The following is a 23,999-nucleotide window of genomic DNA, read 5'->3' as shown; positions in this document are numbered from 1 at the left end:
CTGTCTTTATGATGATTGTAATGTAGTACATTGGTCCATCTTCTATATCGCTTAATCCTGTACAGGGCACCGGGTCAGGTTGCACCCTGGACAGGTCACCGATCCATCACAGAGCAAATACACAGTGACAAACAACCACACACGGTCACATTCACACCTAGGGGTGGTTTAGGGTCACCAACTAACCTCACATGCAATCAAAAACACAAACAGGTAAGTTAAACTGAGAATTAGTCCATTTGCTCCATCCACTTTCTGTGGACATGAGTGACCTGTCGTCACTGTGCTCAAACAGACAACCGAGCTCTACTACAGTGTGATATGAAGACTGAAGGTGAGGCAGAACAGACTAATAACTGAGGACAAATAAAACATAAGGCTGTGCATATCCTGTAATGCTCTGACAGGTGCTTATAGAATCGAGTGTAAATTCTGTGACCCAATGACCTATGGACGACAGCAGGGTACAGCCTGAACAGGTCACATTTCTCATCACAGGGCAAACTGAGACAGACAGTCACATTCACGCCTACGGGCAATTTAGGGCCACTAATTAATCTCATGCATGTTTCTGGACTGTGTGAGGAAGTCCACAGCCGGTGTAGGTATATGATCGGTATTTGAACCTATCATTCCTCAGCTTGCTGACGGGCGTAAGCACTAAACACTAGGGACCATTTCTAAATCCACTGCTAATAAATTACCATCTTGGGTTGCTGTATTTATTCAGAGTAATAATTTACATCTGTCTAAAAAATATATATTTTAAAACTTAAAAAAAGATACTCCCCCTGACCGGGGGGCTGCAGTACCCTCTCTGACCGGCAGGCTGCAGTACCCCCCTTTGACCGGCAGGAGAAGCAGACGTCACTGTGCCACGCGCACTGGCGCACGCACTCCCACTTGGCTGCCCCGCCCACGTACGTCAAGGATTGTCCAGTGCGCATGCGCCGCAGCTTCACCGTCTACGGTACCGCACACCGGAGTCACAACAACCGCCCGCCGTTAGCTCGGTGAGTGTCCGTTTGTCGGGGCCCAGGGGCCGGATCTGCTGTCTCATAGGCTCTGAGAAGAGAGCGGCGGAGCGCAGTACTAGCGGGGTCAAGGTACCGGAGTGGCTTCTTTGGATAGTCGGTGAAACGTCAGCAGCAGAGAACCGGGAGCTGGGTGATTGTTAGCGATCACCCGGTAACCGTCAGTCCGCCGCCGCTCCTGCTGAGTGTAACCAGCAGCTGGTAACCGGTCACCTCGCCAACCGACTGGCTGATGGAGGCCAGCCGCTGCTGACGGTAGCAGTGGCGCTACGCGCTAAGAGGCTAACACCGAGCAGCGCCCCGGTGGTCCGCGGTGGGTAACGGAGCGGGTGCCGGACACCATGCTCTGCTCCCGGTGAACCGAGCGACACCCAACAGCTAGCTGCTAACCGCGGAGCTAACAGGTAGCTGCGGAGCATCTGGCCGCGGCTGGGTCTCCGTGCAGCGTCCGAGGATGGTCGCAGTGACGGCGGCTGCTCTGGAGGATCGGCCTGGACGTCCCGAGGCTTTCGCCCGTGCAGCCGGACCCGGTCTGCGCCTCATGTAAACCGAAGAACCGAGCGTGAGAGTCCGGCCGCGGCGCTCAGACCCCGCACACCCCGCAGCAAGCAGCCATGCAGGCGGCGCAGCTGCAGTACGACTTCTTCAACGAAGAAAACGCTCCCAAATGGAGAGGCCTGCTGGTACCCTCACTGGAAAAGGTACACGGCAGACCCACAACAACACACACCTGAACGTAAACACGGAGACACAGAGGCCTGAGGCTGCCTCACTGGAAGCCACACATACACACCAACTATAACCCCTACACACACACACACACACACACACACACACACACACACACACACACACACACACACCACGGCCTGCAGGTGCATTCACTTGGATACACACACGCAGTAAATTACACTGATACATTAGGAAACTGCGAACTCATAAGTTTGTGCAGCTCATCGTTACTGTCCATGCCCACGTTACCCTGGTTATTCGACTGCTTTGTTACTGCTGAAGAAGGAACGAAACATTATCTTTTCTGATTTTTTGACCTTCAAAAAAAAAAAAAGGAAGCATAATAGTGATAACACAACAAAAACAGGAGGTTACCAGGTGTTGTCCAATAGCTGTTACATCAAAACATTAACAGCTGAATCATTAAAACAACATAAATATGACAGCAGTAACACAGCAACAACAGAAGAACAAATGTAACTCAGCACAATAACAAAACGATAAAGGTTGCAACAACAACAGCATCATCTCATCACTGGTAACACAACAGCCGTAACGCCACCTTATCGACTAAACAATAACAAATGTAACACAGTAAGAATGAAAGGGCACTGTATGTACAGCAGTTGTAACACCACCATATTAACAGATGTAACAAAGCAACAGTATTGGCTACACACAACAATGGATATGCAGCTGTAACACACAACAGCCATAACAACAAAACGGATGTAACACAACAATATGAGCGTAGTGGCAGTACACACAACACAGCAGCTGTAGCACAATGATGGCAGTAGCATCGAAACAACAGTAGCACAACAAAAACAGAAGGTTATCAGGTGTTAACCAATAAGTGAATCACCAATAAGTGAATCACCAAACCAACAGTAATGTAACAGATGTAGCAGAGCAATGCGAGTGAACTGGTGGTACACACACAACAAAACAGGCCCAACACATGTAGTATAGCAATAGCAGTGACACCTCACTGCCAGCAACATAACAACAAAAACAAATGCGCAACAGTAACATGACAATGGAATAGAAGCAGATGTAACACAACTAAAGAAACGCAATAGTTTTAACACCAAAACATCTTTTACACAACAGGCAACAACAGAATCACATCAGCTCTAACACAACAAGAAAAACAAAACCGCCGTAACGCAACAGGACAGGCGCTGTAGGTTGAGTCAGTGTGTTGACGTCAGCTTGTTGTAGGCCAAACAGAAACGTAAAGGTCAGTGTGTTCACACAAAACTCACCTGCACAGTCTCCTGTCTGTGCACATGTGTGTCTGTGCGTGCTCTGTTTGCCTTAAACAGTCTTCGTGCTTCTGAACATTTTGCACACAGTCCTCGACAGCACTGCCCTCACGCTTCATTCTGTCAGCGTCCAGAGGTGGAAAGTTTACTGAAAATTCAAGTTCACGTCGTGGTTCATTGCTTAAATTGTACTCAATTACATGTAAAAATACTGCTGTTACAAAAAATACTTCAAATGTAAAGCAAAGTACTCTTCTTAAAAAAATACCATTAATTATTTTTTAACCAATAAATGTGTATTGCATTGTCAGTAGCGAACATTTGATTTGATTCACTTGGATAAAATATCTATGTTCAAAGCACATTGCTCAAACAATGTTTAGAAAAATTATATCAAAACAGTTTGATTCATCACCAAATGTAGACATAAAGCAGGAATTTATTTTGTTTAAAGAATGACAAAAATGTTTTGGAATCTCAGAATAGTCCCGACTTTTAGATTAGAGTGGAGTGGGTGTGTCGGTAAAGGTGTAATGCTTATTGCTTATCATAGGAAAACGTTTTCATTCAGGTCACTTGAACAAGGACCCCGTGCCCGTGCACTGTTTTCTAGTATAAATGTTAACCTAAATTTGGAGCACTATTCTCCTCCCGTTCGGACAAGCTAACATGACATGGTTAATTTTCAATGAATGAAATTTGTGTTCCAGTTTGATGTAACACAGCGTCACTCTGGCACACGCTGTATGTGGCCACAGATTAGTAACTCTGTCTTTATTTTAATATCAGGCTCACCGATGGCAGCGACAGTGTCTTTACAGACTTATCTTAGCCAAATTCATAAAGCTTAACTCTTTTCTTCTTAATTTTCGCTTTTGACAGTGGTGTCTTCTGTCTCCATTTTGGCCTCTTTTTCTCCAAAGCTTAAGTCCATAAAGTTTCTTTTTTACTCAGCTGTATTGATAAGTTACCTCTGGAAATATGTTCTCGCTGCACAGCTGCAGACAAGCCGTCCATTCCTGGCATCGTAGGTTAGTTAGCATGGTCACAATAGGATGTCTTTATTACATTCACGTAAAAAGGCTTGAATATACATTGAAATTGTGGGTATACTCAGTCGCAGGATTTTGTTTTAAAAGTAAATGAGTAGATTATATGGTGTTAATTGTACTCAAGTATGAGTAAAATTACACGCTTGAGAAAATACCCATGAAAGTGCAAGTAAACAACAAACTCTACTGAATTACAGTAATGTGAGTTTTTGTAATTTGTTCCTTCCAATCCTGGTCAGCGTGAGATTGCAGTTTTGTGTGCTTGTGCAGATGCAGCTTAAAATTGAAAGTACAGATCACCGATCTGCTCTCTTTAACGATAACTTTGTGTGTGTTTTTTGCAGGTACTGAACCAGGTGCATCCTAACCTGGTGTCCCAGCAGGAGGCGCTGCAGTACATCGAGGAGTTAATCCTGCTGCTGCTCAACATGTTATGTCAGGCTCAACCACGCACTGTGCAGGATGTGGAGGTGATGCACACATACACACACACACACACACACACACACACTCAGGAGTGATGTCAGTAATTTCACTGATGATGGCTGCACCTCACTATAAACATGCACTGGAAGCTGTGTTGTGGTGAGGGTTTTTTTTTTTTAATGATGACATCATTGTCAAGCTGACGTGTGATTGGTCGCTTTGCTTCTTGTTTGCAGTGGATGGAGGCTGCAGTGAGATGATGAGGTGCAGTTTGAAAATAAAAAACACACAGCTCTCTGCTGGTGTTTTACCCTAACCCCCTGACCCCTGACCTCTGACCTCTGACCCTCGCTGCTCCTCACACAGTGGTGTATGTGTGTGTGTGTGTGTGTGTGATTGGTTCAGTATTATGTGTGTTGACGTGTTGCTGTGAGTATTTCTGATACCATGAACTGATGTCGTCTGCGTCCGTTCAGCGGTGTGAATGGACATGAGCCAGTCAGTCAGCAGAGCGGAGCAGAGACTCGTGTCCCGCTGCTGCTGAGAGGGCAGACGCCATCATGTGACCTGTGTGGTATCAAAGCCATGTGACGCATCTATACTTTGTGGTGACAAGACAGACAATCAGAGTTCCTGCAGATGTGTAATAAAAATCTGATTATCAACAAATTCCATGGTTGATGTCAGAATCCAAACAGCAGCTGATTGACTGTCGTCCTGTCCAGTCGGATTGTGTCCTTAGTCCAGATGTTTAGATCTGGACAGCTGCGGAGGGTTAGACCTGGTCCAAATCAAACAAGGCCTCTGTCAGCCTGGTCCAGGTCTTTTAGACTTAATGCAGTCCAGCTGTTGAGACATGGCCCTGTTTCTGCAGGAGCGGGTTCAGAAGAGTTTTCCTCACCCAATCGACAAGTGGGCGATCGGTGACGCTCAGGCCGCCATCGAGAAGAGGAAGAGGAGGAACCCGCTCGCTCTGCCCGTCGACAAGATCCACCCACTGCTCAAGGTGCCTTCATCATCACCATCATCGTCAGGATCGTCCTCAAACGTGTGTCGTCTGACCCCGTCCCTGTGGTGCGTTGCAGGAGGTGCTGGGTTACAAGGTGGACCACCAGGTGTCCGTGTACATGGTGGCCGTGTTGGAGTACATCTCTGCCGACATCCTGAAACTGGCCGGAAACTACGTGAGAAACATCCGACACTATGAGATCTCCCAGCAGGACATCACTGTGGCCATGTGTGCTGACAAGGTTGCACAACCGCACAGAACCTCACACGATATTTAACTACACACAAGAACACACAGACTCCCTCACCTGCCTCCGTCTCACCTGTGTGCAGGTGTTGATGGACATGTTCCACCAGGACGAGGAGGACATCAGCGGGTTCCCTCTGATGGACGAGGAGCCGTCGGCCAGTGAGGAGCAGAGTTACTACGAGCTGGTGAGGAGCTTCATGGCCGACGGGCGGCAGTATGTGAGACAGCTCAACCTGCTCATCAAGGTGTTCAGAGAGCCCTTCAACTCCTGCCCCATGCTTTTCTCCCAGCACGTACGTACACCGTCACTCACAGCAACACTCGCACCGTCAGTCACAACATTACTCAAACTGTCAATCCTCTGATCGATCCTGCAGGACGTGGACAGTATCTTCAGCAGGATTGTAGATATCCACGAGGTGACGGTGAAGCTGTTGGGTCTGATCGAGGATACGGTGGAGATGACCGACGAAGGAAGTCCTCACCCCCTGGTGGGAAGCTGCTTCGAGGACCTAGCTGAGGTCTGTACTGTGTGTGTGTGTGTGTGTGTGTGTGTGTGTGTGTGTGTGTGTGTGTGTGTGTGTGTGTGTGTGTGTGTGTGTGTGTGTGTGTGTGTGTGATTTGCTGGCATGGTGTGGGGTGAGTCTAATGTGTGGTGTGTCTGGTAGGAGTTGGCCTTTGACCCTTATGAGACGTACGCTCAGGACATCTTGCGTTCTGGTTTCCACGAGCACTTCCTCAGTCAGGTGTCCAAACCTGGAGCCTCCTTCCACTTGCAGGTAAACTCCGCCCCCGACCTCTCAGGTGCATCTTTTAGGAATCTGTTCTTAGCAGGATCTCTGCGGGTCCCACACTTAATGAAGATGGAGTGTGTGTATATTATAGAAGAAGAACCCTGTTGTGGTATTATCATTTCTGTTGAAATGAAGAAAAATGATGATGGATGATTGTAATCAGATTACATGATGGTGATGATGATGATGGTGTTTTTTGTTTCTTCCCTCAGTCCATCTGCGAGGGCTTTAAAGAGGCTGTTCAGTACGTTCTGCCCCGGCTGCTGCTCACTCCTGTTTACCACTGTCTGCACCTGTTCGAGATCCTCAAGGTGAGACACCTGCAGCACACCTTCCCTGCACCTGTCCAGCAGCTGCACAGCAGTTCAACGACAGCGGCTTTGTTTCCAGAAGATGTTTGGTGTCTGAGTGAACTGTTACTGCAGTACCCAGTTCACACTGCTTGGTGTCGCAGTTATGCCCGTTTACCCATGCTGCTCTCTGTTGTGGTCAGTGGGGGCGGAGTCTGTCCCATTTAGTGTGAAGGTGAGGTCACACCTGTAGCGGGCATCGGGTCGTTACCTGGATAGATGAACTGTCCAGGACACACACACACACACACACACACACACACACACACACACACACACACACACACACACACACACACACACACACACACACACACACACAGAGTCAGGAAGAACATGCAAACTTCCCACCTTAAGTCTGCGAACTAGAATGTGACTCATTGATTTTTGGGATGACCCCAGTCTTGACCCGTGTCTGTTCCTGGTCCTCAGTCGAACCAGGGCCCGAAGGAACCGGTCTTGCGCCGGGACTTTCCACTGTGCAGCTGTAAGCTCTTTTGTCCCTGCCGAGGTTAAATCTGTGAAATACCTCCAGTCATGTTCTGCAGATTATTCTCCAGCTGAAGGGGGTCAGAGGGGGGCAGGGATCTCTCCCTCTCTGCTGGTCCTGGACTCTGCAGGCTCAGTCTCTGCCGAGGGTTGCGAGCCAGCTTACCGAGAACACCTCAACAGGTGCCTGAGGTGACTGACTCCGCCCCTTTTGTGTTTCCACAGCAACTGGAGGAGAAGAGCGAGGACGAGGAGGACAAAGAGTGTCTGAAACAGGCCATCACGGCTCTGCTCAACCTGCAAAGCAGCATGGAGAGGATCTGCTCCAGGAACCTCGCCAAGAGGAGGCTCAGGTATTTCCACACACACACACACACACACACACACACACACACACACACACACACACACACTGTTGTACACAATTCTGTAGCATTTCTACACGGTGAGTGGAGTCAGACTCTGGGTGGGACTGGTCGTCCCCTGTGTTTCCGTAGGACTGAAATAGAGCAGGGTGGGGGGAGGAGGGGTTCGTCAGGGTCACAGGTTGGGGGAGGAGGTGGAGGAAATGGCGTCAGTTTGTGGGTGTTGCTGCTGGACAGCTTATTGTTCTCGGTTAGAAAGAAAGGAGCTCAAAGCGACACAGAAAAAGTGCAGCTGTGTATTCGGTCGACGTTTTCTCTGATTACCTGGAAGAGAAGACGAAGAAGAGGAGCAGCAGGAGGAGGAGGAGGAGGAGGAGGAAGGTGTATGAGTGGAGGACCTGCAGGTGGACATGAGGACGTAGGTGATTCACTGCTTCATGTCTTTGTGTGACTGGACCAGGTCTGTCTGTTGTATAGGCAGGAGGCCTGCTGGCAACATTTTAGGTCGACGCACCAAAACGCTGGTGAATCCAGGAAAGTTGAGCCAGCAGGCTGCGGACCACGCTGCATCAGCTCTTCTTTCTGTGGAGACGTGTTGGCGAACGGGAAGAGAGACTGCTGCAGTTTCAGAGGGAAATGTTGGACTTTCCTGCTTGGTGTCGGACTGAACCTCCCTCCTGCTCTGCCTTTATAGTGTGTGTGAGATGTCTGCAGAGGGTGAAGGTCTGGACGACAAACAGGACGCTGGTCGCTGCCTGAACGCATGCAGAATGCCATCAGTATGTTGCTCCTGAACAGCGTAGTGGGATAGAACATGAGGGGTTCTTCAGAACGAGTTACTAATCGGTGACTTTTGGAATGGACCAAAGTGTAGTAGATCAAGACTGGTCTTAATGCGTTTTGATGTTGATGATAGCACAATAAACTATCAGGAGGAAATCAGGATTTGGTTCTTCTCAACAGTCGCTTCCAGTTTTCACAGAGAGGCTTTTTCCCCAGAAATGTTTGCAAATGATGTACAGGATCGACATGAACGGACACAATGATGCTTCTTTGTTTCTGCATGTCATCTGAGGTCTTTGGGCAGCTTTCATTTAAATATGCTGTTTCCGGCTTTATTCACATTCTAAATATTGCCCTAACATTTTTGAGAGTGGCATTGTAGAATATATACACTGTGAAAAGGTTTATTTTACCTTTGATGGACCAGGTGGAGAAGGAGCTCCTCATATTTTCTTTACAGTTCTCCATCAGCTTCTTCTGAACTCATGAAGAACTCTTGATGTTGGCAGAAGGTTTCAGTGGATGTGATCGCTCCTGTCTGTGGAGGATCAGAGCTTCAGCCACATGAAGGAGGAGCTCCTCCTGCTTTTCTCTCTTCTCCTCTCTATAAATCTGATAGCTCCGTTTGTTTGGTTTCTTTGTTCACATCGACTTAACCTGGTGTGGAACATTTCATATTCTTTTCCAATGAGGACATGGAAGCATCATGTTTTTTGTGGCTACAACAGGTGGTCTTCCCGCTACTACATGTAGCTCGCTGAACTGCGTTTTCCTTTCCTGCACCATCACTTCCTGTTTGGTCAAGGCTCTGACTGACTCTGACGTCTTTTCTGTGTTCCTCAGAGTGATGAAGCTCATTCATTGTGATGTGTGTTCGCATGTGATATGCTCACACCTACTCACAATGCTTCTCTCTTTGTCTTCTGAGAGCTTTTTGTAGACCCTATTCAACACACGCAGAGTCTGCAATCAGCTTTGTTTTCCGTCTCAGAAAAGTTACCTGTTGTAAACATCAGCATTTTGATCTGAATTGCTAAATATTCCTGAAAGGCAGTCAGATTCTGAGCTGTTGGTTTTTGGCTTTTTGTGTGTGTAAAAGTCGAATATAAACCTGTCAACTCCTTTTCTCGGAGTGTCTTCAGTGCAGAGATCCCCTCATATCTGCATGATAAAAAATGTTTCCACGTATGCAGATGATGGTGTGATGAATGGTAGTGAATTAGAAATGGTAGTAGCATTTTTCTTGAAGAAGAGTGAGCTGCACCAACATTTTGAATCCTTTGTTGTTGTTGTTGTTGTTGCTGCTGCTGTTCAAATCCTCAAATTATTTACTGTAATTGCATTGCTCATGAGCAGAACTTTAGTTTCAGGAAAGTTGAGATTTTTGTTAGTCTTGTATTTTTAAACATTGTTCTCTGGAGGCCATTTCCAAAAAAAGTGTAATTTTTTTAAAGAGCAAAAAATGCTGTTGTCGTGTGTCACCGAGCTGTAAACAGAGCCTAGCTTAAGCTGGTGAAGTCCGAGAGTCGGTTGGTGCGCCCCCTGTTGTGTTGCTTTCACATTACACCCGCACAAAGACCCCCTCCTCAGTCTGCCTGATCCAGCAGGGTGAGGCCATCATCCTCAGGTTATTCTCCTCCCTCCATCACTAAAAATCACTGCTGAATTTCTTTTCTTTTGTTGCATATTCAGAGTATACGAGCACTTGATATGTGGCTTTAAGTTCTTTTCAGTTTTATTGATTTTTTTTATGTTTTAAAGATTTTGTTTTAGGTCATTGGAAGCCTTGATTCAGTCAGTTTGCTTGAATTTGTTAAAATAAATAAATTTAAAAAAAGAGATCCTAATGTCAAACTCGAAGTAGCAGCTGATCAACCACGCCCCACCCCTTCGACATACACACACTCTGACCCTGGTCCGATGGAGTTGTTGTTTGATGTGTATCATTGAGAATAGATGCATTATGTGACTGTTGTATGTGTGTATTTTTGTCGGTTGTTGCTTCAGCGTTGTGAAACATTTAGCAGTGCATACTTCAGGGGTTTATGCTGTAAACTGATTAGTGGGCAGCTCTCCGCAACAACAGGCAGTAAAGGAGCAGTCCGCTGTTTCCTGCACAACTGCTGACTCTGTGTGTGTGTGTGTGTATGTGTGTGACAGAGCGGCCGCTCGTCCCCGCTGAGGTCCAACGTCCTCCTGCTGTCGCCACAGCAACCGGTTTGTACTGAGCCCGACTGCCTCGTCCAATCAGAACTCACCTCGCTGTCACATGATGACAATAGACACCAACCCAATAACATGATGAAGGCGGAGCTTAAGAACAAAGACCCTATCATTAGTCTAATTTATTGATTGATATCCCTGATTTACTAACTCCTAACGGCCAAAAATCACCACCGGCGTGTTCACCTCAGAGATACGTATCGATGCATTTGTCCATCTGAGAGTACGCTCAGATTTCCTGTCCTCTGTAGCTTCTTCCAGACCCTCTGGTTTAACACCGAGCTGCTCTCAGCCCGAAGCAGTGACAGACGCTCAGCAGCTGGCTCCTGTTTCCACCTCAGAATCTCTTCAGGGTCCAGTACTGACCACTGCCCTAATAGGAGCCCTCCCAGGGAGCTTCCTGATTAGATGTCCCAACCACCACTTTGCTTTCTAGCGCAGCTCTTCTTCACCTGAACACTCTGGTTCTGTGGCCACATTACTACACCCAACCCACGGCCCCTCCTCCATCACTCTCGATAAGACACAGATACTTGAACTCCTCCGCTTCGGGACTTCTTTTCAGTCTGCAGATCTGTTTCGGTGAAGCCGGCAGTTGTCATTTGACGACACAATGCGTAGAGATCCCACTCTGCCCGCCCCAAAACTTCTCCTTCCTAAAGCTCACAGTGGGCAGAGTCTGTCCCGTTTGACTTTGGTCAAAAAGCAGCTGTAGTGTAACCGGATCATCGTGTTTGGATTGAGACGCACATTAAGAACATGCAAAATTCCAAACGGGGGGCCCCTGCTGTCCAGGGAGCTCACACCAGGGTCCCTCTTACGGTGAGGTGGCGTTGGCTAACCATGGTAATGTCGGGCAATCTCAGTTCAAAATCAGCTCGGCCTGCTGATGCTTTCATTCTCAAAGTTTCAAACTCGGGGCAGTAGTTTTGAAGCGTTGGCGAGCAGACGGGACATGAAAGTCTTCAGTTCAGACTAACTGTGATTCTCTCACAGACATCTATGTCTTCTGACCTGCGGCGGGCTGACGCTCTTCTCCTTCTTCTTCTTCTTCTTCTCCTCTGCTCTCGCTCTTCTTGGTGCAGCGAGTCAGCGTGTCGTTTCTACAGCCATCAGATGAAGGGGAAGCACCTGGCCATCAAGAAGATGAACGAGATCCAGAAGAACATCGACGGCTGGGAGGGGAAGGACATCGGCCAGTGCTGCAACGAGTTCATCATGGAGGGCACGCTCACTCGCGTGGGCGCCAAACACGAACGCCACATCTTCCTGTTCGACGGCCTCATGATCTGCTGCAAGTCCAACCACGGCCCGCCGCGGCTGCCCGGCGCCGGCTCCACCGCCGAGTACCGCCTCAAGGAGAAGTTCTTCATGCGCAAAGTCCAAATCAATGACAAAGACGACAAGGAGGGCGAGTACCGGCACGCCTTCGAGATCATCCTGAAGGACGGGAACAGCGTGGTGTTCGCCGCCAAGTCCGCCGAGGAGAAGAACGGCTGGATGGCGGCGCTGATCTCGCTGCAGTACCGCAGCACGCTGGAGCGCATGCTGGACTCGGCCATGCTGCAGGAGGAGAAGGAGGAGCAGATGAGGCTGCCCGGCGCTGAGGTTTACCGCTTCGCCGAGCCGGACTCCGAGGAGAACGTCGTGTTCGAAGAAAACGTCCAGTCCAAGTCGGGGATCCCCATCATCAAAGCCGGGACGGTCCTGAAGCTGATCGAGAGGCTCACCTTCCACATGTATGCAGGTGAGCGACGACCTCGCAGGTGATCCGGTGGCTGCTGAAAATCAAACTGCAACGTCACATTCATGAATTTAATCCTGAGAAAGAAGTCTCCAATCAGTGTTACATTAAACTTAAAGCTCCTTTACATCAATTTTTTCCATAAAAACATGGAAAAATAGACCAAAACATTTAAAAATTTAAAATGTAAATATATTTTGTGTTAGCTATATACTAGTCTACTGGATGAAACTCTTTGGGCTTATTTCTGCTCAAAAATTGAACTATTCTTCTTTAGAGTTATCATAAGTCACTGTCACAAACAAAGAAAACAAAGTGCACACAGAAAGCCAGGTCTGTAAACTTGATCCAGTAACAGGAAAATGTCTGTCTGTAAGGTCATTGCCAGGGATTCTGGGTAAATTCTGAGCTCATGCAGTGATCTTTATCAGACTGATTCCATTGATTCTATCCTGTGGCCACCAGGTGGTTCATGTCTCTGCACTCTGATACCTGTATGACGTCCTCCTCTTCATCCTCGCCCTTTCTCTGATATGTCTCAAGTCCTGGTCCTGGGTTCGGGTCCTGGTCCCTGATTTCAGGTTTACAGTCTCTGAACCTGTCTGTCTTTTTCCTGCAGATCCAAACTTTGTGCGGACGTTCCTGACGACGTACCGCTCGTTCTGTAAACCTCAGGAGCTGCTGGACCTGCTCATGGAGAGGTGAGTTCACCTTCACACCGACCAATCAGAACGCTCCCCTTTGCTCACACAGGTCCAGATCTGTGACGGAGCTCACCTGGAAACATCTGAACATTCCTGCTCCACTGTGTTATTTTCCAAACAGTATTTCATATCACACTTCTCCAGATTAAAGATTGTTTGTATGTTCAGGTTTGAGATTCCTGAGCCGAGGCCGAGCGACGCCGATCAGATGGAGGGAGGAGAGCAGCCGCTCAGCGCTGAGCTCAAACGCTTCAGGAAAGAGTTTGTTCAGCCTGTTCAGCTCAGGTGAGGCAGTGCCCCCTGCTGGAGGATCCACAGCTTCACACTGAGCTGCGCTCCAACGTCATGTTTCCTTCATGGCTTCTTCCTCCTCTGATCTGCTGCGTAGAGTCCTGAATGTGTGTCGTCACTGGGTGGAACATCACTTCTACGACTTCGAGAGGGACGCTCAACTACTGAGCCAGCTGGAGGAGTTCATCTCTTCAGTCAGAGGTGAGGCTCGTCTCTCCCGGTCTCCTCCATACCTGTGCGCCTGCGTGAACTGCCTGCTGCAGGTTGACGGTGTGTGTGTGTTGCAGGCAAAGCGATGAGGAAGTGGGTGGAGTCGATCACAAAGATCATCCAAAGGAAGAAGCAGGTGCAGGTGAGCGCGCCCAGCCACAGCATCACCTTCCAGAATTCTCCACCTCCCATCGAGTGGCACATCTGTAAACCTGGAAACACGGAGCAGTTCGACCTCATGACGCTGCACCCCATCGAGATCGCCCGCCAGCTCACCCTGCTCGAGTCCGACTTCTACCGGTAGACCCGCACACAGCTTGAAAGTTTGTTTCGGTGCGTTGGGAAACTGAGTTGACGCACGCCCGTGTGACCCTGCAGGGCGGTGCAGCCGTCTGAGCTGGTCGGAAGCGTCTGGACCAAAGAGGACAAAGAGATCCACTCGCCCAACCTGCTGAGGATGATCCGACACACCACCAACCTCACCCTGTGGTTCGAGAAGTAAGCCGCCGCTCTGACCTGGCTCCGAGAGGCGCAGGGCTTCCCGACCGTTACTTGAGGCGTGTCCTGTTTCCTCAGGTGCATCGTGGAGACGGAGAACCTGGAGGAGCGGGTCTCCGTCGTCTCCCGGATCATCGAGATCCTGCAGGTTTTTCAGGAACTCAACAACTTCAACGGCGTGCTGGAGGTGGTCAGTGCCATGAACTCCTCTCCAGTGTACAGACTGGACCACACCTTCGAGGTACGGATGCCGTCTCGCTCAGTAGCCTCAGTCCGCCACAGCTGTCGCCTTTCACTGAATCGCCGTCGCTGTTTCTTTTCAGCAAATCCCGAGTCGACAGAGGAAAATCTTAGAGGAGGCTCACGAGCTCAGCGAAGACCACTACAAGAAGTATTTAGCTAAGCTGCGCTCCATCAACCCCCCCTGTGTTCCCTTCTTTGGTACGGACCGAGTTCCAGCCAGCTGCGTGGGTCATTCGCTCAGGTCAGAGGTCAATTGTGTGTGTATGTACCTGTGACAGGAATCTACCTGACCAACATCCTGAAGACGGAGGAGGGAAACCCCGACTTCCTGCGTCGGCATGGCAAGGACCTGATCAACTTCAGCAAGAGGCGGAAAGTGGCCGAGATCACCGGAGAGATCCAGCAGTACCAGAACCAGCCATACTGCCTGAGAGTGGAGGGCGACATCAGGGTGCGTGCACGCCAACGCCGCCACCTGCTGTCCACTTCTTTCATTACAGCAGAGAAGCACACAGCAGCTTGAAGTGTTACCGATTGTTTCTGGGATGTGCTGCTGGTCTTGTTTTAATAGTTGCTTTTCTGTTTGTGGAGCAGAAGTTCTTCGAGAACCTGAACCCGATGGACGACCTGTCAGAAAAAGACTTTGCTGATCACCTCTTCAACAAATCTCTGGAGATTGAGCCTCGAAATGCCCGATCGTTACCTCGATTTGTATGTATCGCCATGGCAACCCCTCTTCCCCCCGACATGTTTCCCTCAGTGTGAGTTCAGTCTTGGTAACTGCCCCCTCCCCCTGCCCCCCAGGTGAAGAGGTACACCTGTCCTCTGAAGTCCCCGGGGATCCGTCCCTCCTCAGCCAGGCCGGGCACCATGCGACACCCGACGCCGCTGCAGAACGAGCCGCGCAAGATCAGCTACAGCCGCATTCCCGACAGCGAGGCCGAAGGCGGCGCCGTCTCCGCCCCCAACTCCCCCCGCACGCCTCTGACCCCGCCCCCTGCGTCTGCCGCCTCCAGCTCCACTGACGTAGGCAGCGTGTTCGACTCCCCGCAGGGTCCCAGCAGCCCCTTCCACTCCAGTAAGACACACACACACACACACACATACTCTGTCTCTGACTCGACACCCTAAACACTGACCCCTCCCACTAATTGACAACCGAAGCTTCACCTCCCGGTCAGGTGCCCTCCTGCTCCTCCCCCTCCTCCTCCTCCTCCCCCTCCTCCTCCTGCTCCTCCCCCTCCTCCCCCCCTCCTCCTCCTCCTCCTCCTCCTCCTCCTCTCACGGTATCTCTCCTCTCCACCCTGCAGCCTGCGACAGTATCTTTGCTGTGGTTTCTCTCCCTCATGGTCCACGTTAGTATGACCCTCCTGACTCTCCGTACATCTGCTCCATCACTCTCCACCTCCACCTGTGTGTCCCTCACACACACACACGCAGTACAGTCAGACCACCTCCCACCTAACAAGACTCACCTGTGGAACCGTCCTGCACGCACCACTCCCATAGTTTGTCTCCATGGAAACCATCAGCTCACGCTGCGGATTAGGCGAGTGTGTGTGTGTCGGTGTGCGTTAGGTTGTTGTGTGTATCTCACCGCGGGTTTGTCCTCAGGGTCGTCGTCTGTCTCCTCCATGCTGAGCTTCAGTCGCGGTTCAGAGGAGGCCCCCGTTCCTCCTCCGGTTCCTCCTCGCAGACGACCGGAGTCCGCTCCTGCGGAGTCGTCGCCCTCTAAGGTTCGTCAACCATTGAGCCCAAAGTCAACATTATATTTTTTATCTGGGTAATGACTGTCTCTTCATCCCCCCCGCAGATGATGTCAAAGTTGGACAGCCCCCCCGCTGTCCCCCCTCGCCAGCCCACCTGTAAGCTCCTCCCACCTCGATACTCCTCGTCGCTGTCCTCGTCGTCTCCTCCTGACAGCCCGCCCTCGCTGCCCCCCCGGGAGCCGCTCAGCTCCCCGCTGCACCTCCTCCCGCCCCCTCAGGGTCGCCCCCGCTGCGACCTGTTGCCCCAGGCCTTCTTCCCCTCCACCACCTCGGCCTCGCTGCCCATCTGCCCCGCCCCCTGCAGCGCCTCGTCCTCTCCGCCGGCCCTGCCTCCCTCTGCCCCCCTCACCCCCACCCCCAGGAAGATGCCCCTCCCCTCCCCGCCGCCCTCCCTGCTGCCCCCGCTGGACGGCCCCCCGGTGCCTCCCCGCCACGGCGTCCCCAAGCTGCCCCCGAAGACATACAAGAGGGAGTCTTTGAGCCACGCCCCTCTGTTGGACACGCCCCCGGCACTGTGATTGGACAGCCTGTGGAGGAGGCGGAGCTGGACGCGTAAACACTACAGCTGATTGGATCAGAACACAGGACCGATTTTAAACCACGTCTGATGGACCAATCAGGACGTTCTGATCTGGTCTGAACTGAAACTAATGAAATACAAATCATGTGCTCTTATTGTGAGAATCTGCCTGAGAACACTCATCCGTCTGTGGTCGCTTCTTCATTTCTGTTCGTCGTCCGTGAGCCCGGAGCCCGAGCGGCGTCCTGCTGAACCCCAGGGCTGCTGGGTAATGTGGTTGTCCAGAGTGAAGCAGGCTGAGTGTGAGAGTGAGTGTGTGTTTATGTGTGTATGCGTGCGTGTGTGTGTGTGAGGAGCAGAAGCACAGAGGTACTGAGGCGCTCCTGCTCATCTGTCCGTCTCTGAATGTCCAGAAGAAATGTAAACAAACTTCATGATCGCCTTCTTTAAAAAACAAAAAAAACAAGGGAATAAACGTGTTTCCACCACGCAGAGGGACGGAAACGGAAACCACCGCGTCTGTCGTTAACCTCACCGAACCTGCACGGCGCGTGTGTTTATCTCCACACTGGTGGAGAGTGGATTAGAGTGTGTGTGTTGTCCCCATAAGGAACCAAAACATTTCAGTGTGCTGTGAGTGTCAAACATATTTTAATTCAGGGGACACAGAGAGCCCAGTCTCATCTTGAGTGGACCAGACCAGTAAAACAATGCCATAATTACCTTTAAATTTAAACTTGTATTTGTTGTGGTGCAGAGTACAAGATTTTTCCACATAAAACAAACGTTTAATCCAATCCGAAAATAAAGCTAATTATAATGATACCTTCTTTGTACAAAATACAGTTAAATCAATGTTTTTTTTGTAATTTTTTGCAATTTTTGAAGCCTCTTGTGTGCCGATTTTGCCCCAAGGACCTTATGTTTGACACCCTTAATTAAAAAAACAGGGTTTATTCACGAATATAGCATCAATTTTGAAAAAACCTGAAGTCAGAATTGCTGAAACTCAACCATATTTTAGTCCTGTAGCTACATATGACTTCTACTGCAGATGCCAACAAAGAAAATGTGGTTTGAATTTCTTATGAAAAGGTTTGAGCACCCCAGAGAATTCCCATATTTACATTTATAAATGATTTTTTTTTTTTTTTAAATCGGCAATATAAGTTTGATCTGTCAAATAACTAATAGAAATATGTAGTGGAAGGGTTAGTAGACAGCAAAACAGCAAAAGTGCAATACTCTTAAAAACTACATTAGATAAGTGCACTTATTTGGACATCCCAACAGAAAGTTCACATCGATATTTAGTGGAGACTCTTTGCAAAGTAACAGCCAATAGATCCTATGTCCTCTGAGGAGTTTCTCAATGAAGGTATTTTGGAGCATTCTTCTTTTCAAACTGCCCACAGTTCCATCAGGTTTGTTGGCTTCGGAGCACCATCAGCTCACTTCAGCGACATTCCAGTCTGGGAATGGGGATGATCTTTCCAGAACATTGAACTGGTTCTTCTGACTAGATTCTGATCAGTGTTTTGTCTCGTATTTTTGGAAGATCCAGTCTCAGCATCACTTCAACTTTTTGACAGATTCTTGAACATTACTCTCAAGAATCTGCTGATACTGAGTGGAATCAATGCAACACTCAATGCATCGCTGCACTTCACTCCAGCATGAAGCCAGCTTGTCTAAATGTGCTTCTGGATAGGTTTAGCAACTACTGAGACGTTTACTCAGAAAAGGCTTCGTCCACATCTCTCTCCTGTAGAGCCTTTACTTTGTTAAAGGATACACAGTGATCTGTTGCTGCTTTTAGATGTCTGGAGGTGACCTGTGGTTTGTTTTTGATCATTCTTATTCTCCTTCATCGTTGCCTTCCATGTTCTCACGATGTTCTTCACAGTGGAAACTGACAGAAGAAAACTCAAGAGAGCTGTTTGAAGCCTTCCCCTAAATCAGAATCCTCAATGATCTTTGTTTTCAGGTCATCTGAGTGTTGTTCTGAGGCCGCCGTGTCAAAACTCCTCAGAGAAAAGTCAAAGAGAAGAAACAACTTGAGGTTTGGGGACCATAAATAACTTTTCTCATGATTGGATGACCCCGTCTATGAAAAGCTTAATAACCTCAACAAACCAATTTTATCTTCCAATTAATCAGTACTTAGTAGTCAGAGGTATTCTATTAAAAAAAGAAGACAAGAATGGCCAGATTTGCCTTCTTTTTATCTACCTCATTTAATCTTATGCAACTTAATATTGCTACACAAAAATTCTTGGTGTGGGATACATCCCAGTAGTCGGCTTTTATTCAAAAATGAATTACAGCACTGCAATCATTTTCTGTGAAGGCAGACTAAATTATCATTCTACCTCAGAGAAATGCATATCTGATCATTTGAATACAGAGACTTTTTTTATGATGGCACCTGGAACCAGGCAATGTCCAAAACCAGGTAACCAGAGTGAGCAGCTGCAGCCATTTCCTGTTTCCATGGTGACAAAAAAGGTGGACTGAGGACAAAATATAAGTCTTCATTTTATTAATTAAAAAAAAAAAAAAAAAAAAAGTGGATCCGGATCAGTCTGTGGAGGTCTGCAGGGGCTCTGGTTCAGTCTGCAGGATGTCTCGGTGGGTCTGGGGATGGTCTGGATCAGTCTGCGGGAGGTCTCTGTAGGTCCGGATCAGTCTCTGGATGCGGTCCAGGATGATCTGGTTGGAGCTGCAGCAGTCCTCTGGGCCGTAGGGGGCCGTGATGGTCAGGACCCCCGCCACCCTCAGCTCGTTCCCGTTCTCCTCCACGGGGAGCCGGTTCTTCTCCAGCCACCTGCGGACACACCCTCTCCTCCGCTTCAGGTCTTCGGGGTCCAGCTTTGGGGTTTCCAGAGGGAGAAAGTAGGTGCAGAGGAGCTCCGTGGTCTCCGGGTCGGCCTCGCGCAGGACCTCCACCTCCTCCACCGCGTGACCCATCACCACCCGCACCGACGCCCCCCGCTCCGTGAAGTTCACCAAGACCAAGCTGCAAGGAGCAAAAACCACAGACACAACAGAGTCAGACCTGAGTGTGTGTGAGCGTAGGCGTGTGTGTGCGTGCGTGAGTGCGTATTACCTGGCGGACACCGGGTCCACCGTCACCAGCCAGCCGCGGTGCTCTTCATCTCTTCCCAGCTTGACGTTCACCTGTTTGTGCACGTAGCTGAACCACTGCAGCGGACCTAAAAGAGGCCAGTCGTGCGGCATCACGGTCCTCGCGGCTCTGGGGGATGACAAATTTCGACGAACTTGCGTGGAACCGCTTTAAAGCCGCCCGGAGGAAACACCGCACACTGAGAAAGGTTCCGGTTTATGGTTCCGAGCATGGGTTCTGAGCGAGGCGCTGCTGCCCCCTGCAGGACGGACACAGAACAGTACGACGGAGGCAAACAGTAGGATAGAAGCGATTTTATGACAAGTTTAATAATTGATAAAAAACGGAAAGTAGCCGACAAAATGTTGTTAACAAAATAAGAAAAAGCCGAAAAGGCGCACTGAAATACACCGGAAACGACAAATGCTAGGTCACAGTAAACGTCACAAGCAGGAAATCATTAAAATTCGAGCACTTTAATAAATTTGACGAATAAAATTCAAAGTAGGATTATAGGAGACACAAAAAATATGTGTCTTCGTGTTTGTATGCATTGTATGTGAGCAGGGTTGCTGTGATTATTTTTACATTGGTGTCTTATTTTGGGACCGGAAGTGACGCAAGGGGCTAGCAGGCAGCTGCTAGGCTAGGCTAAGCTAAGTCTTCCTGGGCCTCAGCGTAGCCGCGGGAAACATGTCCAGACACGGGCGGTATGGAGGAGGTAAACACCTTTCTGCTCTCACGTTTTGGTACTTAACAGGAAAAAGTTGCGGTACCGGAGCCATCTGCCGGTGTTAGAGGTGACTGAGGGCCGTCAGGATTGTTAGCACAGAGGTAATAGCTAACAACGGGTCTCCACGGTGTGTTTACAGCCGCATTAGCTTCGGTTTGCGCGGCTCAGTTGGATTAGTTTGGTTGGTGAATGTAGTTACAGATTAGTTTGCATAAACTAATGCATATAAGTGATTCTTTATGTCTGTGTGAATGTACCGTTTCTCTGCAGATCGAAGCTAAAGTTTTATCTTAAGGTTTGAGGCGTCCGCCATATTGGACCGGGCATCAGTGACCGTATCAATGTAATATAACACTTAAACGTTGAAATAAATGTGAGCTTTATGCAATATTCCATTAACAGCCAGTGCTAAATAAAAAGTTAGTGTATATCATCCTTACATTTAAATTTTAATATTAACAGTCAATAACGTGTGGAAAAGGTGCTGCACGTGTCAGACCACTGTGGTTTTTATTCGGATTTGTTTTGTAGGTTTTTTGGCTACTCTAAATTTCCTCAGTTTTCTCCTTGCAACATTTAAACCTGCTGATTTCCAAATTGAACAGGAGTTGTCCTGTGCTTCCCTGTGAAGCATCGATTCACTCTCATGTTACATGTGTGTAGTTCAGGATGTGTGTGGGATTTCTGAGGAAGCTCATCTGTCGGCACGAAATTGGAGGTTTGATTAGATGTTCATTCCTTTGACCTGTGCTCCACAGAGGCCAAGGTGTATGTGGGAAACTTGGGAACGGGAGCAGGGAAAGGTGAGCTGGAGCGAGCCTTTGGACACTATGGTCCGCTCCGAACTGTTTGGATCGCCAGAAATCCACCAGGTTTCGCCTTTGTGGAGTTTGAAGACCCACGAGATGCTGACGATGCCGTCAGAGGGTTGGATGGAAAGTCAGTACACACCTGATCGCATCACATCCCACACACACAGCTCACACTGGTTTGCATGTATACCTGAACCCTGCCCTCCTTGTCTTCAGGATGATGTGTGGCAGTCGTGTGCGGGTCGAGCTCTCCACTGGAATGCCTCGCCGCTCTCGGTATGACCGTCCTCCAACACGTCGACCTTTTGACCCCAGTGATAAATGCTATGAGTGCGGAGAGAAAGGTCACTACGCCTACGACTGCCATCGCTACAGCCGACGAAGCCGACGGAGCAGGTAACCACGACGATGGCCACACTGGTAACATTACATGACAAATGAACAATGTGAAGTTTTTTTTTGTGTGCAGCTGAGCTTCAGCCTTCGACTCAGAGACGATGAGAGAATCACGCTCACATCGACATGTCCAAACTCCGACCACAAAGACAGCCATCGGCTTTAGCTGAGCAGCAGACTGATTAATCAGATGATGTGAGACGGAATCAAACAGTCTCTCTGGGGCGTGTTGGCTGAGGCTCGGCTCATCTGATTTCCATGTTTTTGCTTGTAAAAATATTTTCTCTGATTGAAACAAAGCAGCTGTCAGACCTGAGTCCTGCAGGACATCTGATTCACAGCACAGCGCGTACCACAGGGGCGGGGTTATGACCTCACAGCTGCGCAGTCTGAGGACTCGTTTTGAGGATCAGCAGGTTTTAAATGTTTTCACACTGAATCCAACAGAACTGAGCTTCATGGTTCCTTCAGCTGTAGACCAGGCCATGTTTTATTGTGACTGTCCTGTTGTTTCAGGTCTGCAGCTGCTCCCTGTGTGACTCTGCTCTTCTCATGTTGTCAGATTTTTTTTGTTTTTTTTAACAGCTGATCAAAACTTGCAGGTTTCATCGATTCAGATCCATAGATCTTTGTTGACTAGAGTTTTTGTTTCTGAGCTGCGGCTGAACTGATCTGCTTAAACTTGTAGAAGGCTCAGAGACAGACGGCGCCCGCCCTTTAATTCGGCCCTAATGTAACGAGGAAACGAGCCGCTGGACGGCGGTCCCTTCTAGAAAAACCTCCTCGCTTCTATCAAGTCTCAATCAAGCGATTTGGCTGTCAGTACGATCATCGTTAGAAACCTTCTTGATCATCTAGATCTGCTAGACCCGGTCCAAAGAGGGCCGACCTGCACAAGGTTTATTTACCACCCATTAATGTTTTTACTGTGTTTTTAATGATTGTTAGTTGTTTTATCATGCATGAGTAAAGTTACAGTATCAGTTCATCACTTTACCGCTGCCCTCCCTATGCTCCTCGCTCACTAATACTCTCTTGGTCCAGATCCAGATCCAGATCCAGGTCCAGGTCTCGTTCTCGTTCTCGCTCTCGGTCCAGGTCTCGTGGGAGGCGATACTCCCGTAGCAGAAGTCGCAGTCGTAGTCGAGGTAGAAGGTGAGTCAGCAGAAATCCTCAGGCGTGACGTCTCTATTGGCGGCAGGTGGCTGTGTCTCATGTGGATGATGTCATTGAGCACAGGTCCAGGTCTTCCTCTGGTCGCCGTTCCCGTTCAGGTTCTCCAAGAAGATCTAGATCGGCCTCACCCAGAAGGTCCAGGTAAGACAGGATGTCATCAGTCGGGCTGTTTACGTCAGCACTACCACTTATAACATCGCTCTCTCATGACGCAGCTGACATCAAAATGTTTCTCTCTGTAGATCCAGATCCAAGTCCAGATCCAGATCCAGATCCCGGTCCAGGTCTCGAGGCCGCAGCAGGTTTGTGCTCCTGTGCTGAGCAGTCAGGCATCATGCTGGTTCATACCTGTGCAGACGTTGACTCCCTCCTGTGTGCAGGTCCGGCTCCATGGGTCGCTCTCGCTCCGGCACCCCAAACAGGAGGTGAGTCTGTGAAGCCTCCGAACATCTGTCGCACCTGGAGACACCTCCACCCATCAGAGCGCAGCTGCAAGGTCACCTGTTTTTCAAACGTGACATGAAATAGAAGTAAAACTCTGTCTGTCTGATAGTGGTCCGACCTTGAGGAGTCCGGCTGATGACTGACTTTCTGCTTTTTGTTTGCTTGTAGCTGTGAAGTGTTTTAAGTGTTTTTGCATAAACACGCTGTTTTCTCTTGTAACAATGGATATTGATTATTGATCTTCCAGCTGAGTTTGTTGTGATCGTTTAATTTCACAAACGCTCAATAAACTTTTAAACAGCGAGCCGTGTCGGACTGCTGACTGAGAACACCACACAGTTTCACACTGAGGACGCTGAAAGTACAAACATCAACATGTGAAAATGATCACAGCAAACAGCTGTGACGCTTATGGGTTGGTCGAGATTTTCTGCTACCACAGTTTAAGTTTTCTAATTCAGCAATATTGGAAAATAATCTGTAAGTCCAAGAAGTCATATCTGATTAACCTTTCACATTTGAAATTAAAACCTCCTGAGACAAACCATGAGATCAGGA

General features: G+C 48.9%; 3 protein-coding genes across 4 annotated transcripts; 2 read left to right on the top strand and 1 right to left on the bottom strand.

The window, feature by feature from the left end:
* The first annotated feature begins 957 nt into the window (after positions 1-957).
* Positions 958-17,440, top strand: LOC115389550 (son of sevenless homolog 1-like). 2 transcript variants are annotated; one of them, XM_030092959.1, is made up of 23 exons: positions 958-1,735; positions 4,431-4,556; positions 5,387-5,518; positions 5,598-5,762; positions 5,854-6,063; positions 6,148-6,291; positions 6,439-6,549; positions 6,777-6,875; positions 7,629-7,756; positions 11,860-12,521; positions 13,138-13,219; positions 13,391-13,507; positions 13,611-13,714; positions 13,801-14,023; positions 14,102-14,221; positions 14,300-14,462; positions 14,545-14,662; positions 14,743-14,915; positions 15,059-15,175; positions 15,269-15,542; positions 15,775-15,819; positions 16,079-16,200; positions 16,278-17,440. In XM_030092959.1, exons 1-23 carry the CDS (start codon positions 1,649-1,651, stop codon positions 16,749-16,751), a joined length of 3,996 nt encoding a protein of 1,331 aa, XP_029948819.1. In that variant the 5' UTR covers positions 958-1,648; the 3' UTR covers positions 16,752-17,440. The 2 variants fall into 2 exon arrangements, with proteins under 2 accessions (XP_029948819.1, XP_029948820.1); XM_030092960.1 differs by lacking the exon at positions 15,775-15,819 and having other exon boundaries at positions 16,278-17,439.
* Positions 17,441-18,983: 1,543 nt separating this feature from the next.
* Positions 18,984-20,049, bottom strand: LOC115389555 (gem-associated protein 6-like). The gene is made up of 2 exons (XM_030092966.1): positions 19,863-20,049; positions 18,984-19,772 (listed from the first exon to the last, which is right to left on the bottom strand). Exons 1-2 carry the CDS (start codon positions 19,991-19,993, stop codon positions 19,334-19,336), a joined length of 570 nt encoding a protein of 189 aa, XP_029948826.1. The 5' UTR covers positions 19,994-20,049; the 3' UTR covers positions 18,984-19,333.
* A 450-nt stretch (positions 20,050-20,499) lies between these two features.
* On the top strand, positions 20,500-23,745 carry LOC115389553 (serine/arginine-rich splicing factor 7-like). Its single transcript, XM_030092964.1, has 7 exons — positions 20,500-20,601; positions 21,372-21,552; positions 21,642-21,821; positions 22,866-22,976; positions 23,061-23,138; positions 23,240-23,299; positions 23,378-23,745. The coding sequence occupies exons 1-7, from the start codon at positions 20,574-20,576 to the stop codon at positions 23,424-23,426; spliced, it is 687 nt and encodes a 228-aa protein (XP_029948824.1). The 5' UTR covers positions 20,500-20,573; the 3' UTR covers positions 23,427-23,745.
* The last annotated feature ends 254 nt before the right edge of the window (positions 23,746-23,999 follow it).

This window comes from Salarias fasciatus, chromosome 6 (genome assembly GCF_902148845.1).
Source record: "Salarias fasciatus chromosome 6, fSalaFa1.1, whole genome shotgun sequence".
Classification (NCBI taxonomy): Eukaryota; Metazoa; Chordata; class Actinopteri; order Blenniiformes; family Blenniidae; genus Salarias; species Salarias fasciatus.
The sequence above is the reverse complement of the archived record's forward strand: the minus strand, read 5'-3'. Positions and strand labels throughout refer to the sequence as shown.

Bases quoted from the DNA above. Each gene is read 5' to 3' on its own strand.
- LOC115389550 (XM_030092959.1), top strand. From the start codon at position 1,649: ATGCAGGCGGCGCAGCTGCAGTACGACTTCTTCAACGAAGAAAACGCT. The intron at 12,522-13,137 runs GTGAGCGACGAC...TTTTTCCTGCAG, and splicing joins CACCTTCCACATGTATGCAG to ATCCAAACTTTGTGCGGACG. The intron at 14,024-14,101 runs GTAGACCCGCAC...GTGACCCTGCAG, and splicing joins CTCGAGTCCGACTTCTACCG to GGCGGTGCAGCCGTCTGAGC.
- LOC115389555 (XM_030092966.1), bottom strand. From the start codon at position 19,993: ATGCCGCACGACTGGCCTCTTTTAGGTCCGCTGCAGTGGTTCAGCTAC. The intron at 19,773-19,862 runs GTAATACGCACT...TGCTCCTTGCAG, and splicing joins GTGGACCCGGTGTCCGCCAG to CTTGGTCTTGGTGAACTTCA.
- LOC115389553 (XM_030092964.1), top strand. From the start codon at position 20,574: ATGTCCAGACACGGGCGGTATGGAGGAG. The intron at 21,822-22,865 runs GTAACCACGACG...CTCTTGGTCCAG, and splicing joins CGACGAAGCCGACGGAGCAG to ATCCAGATCCAGATCCAGGT. The intron at 23,300-23,377 runs GTTTGTGCTCCT...TCCTGTGTGCAG, and splicing joins AGGTCTCGAGGCCGCAGCAG to GTCCGGCTCCATGGGTCGCT.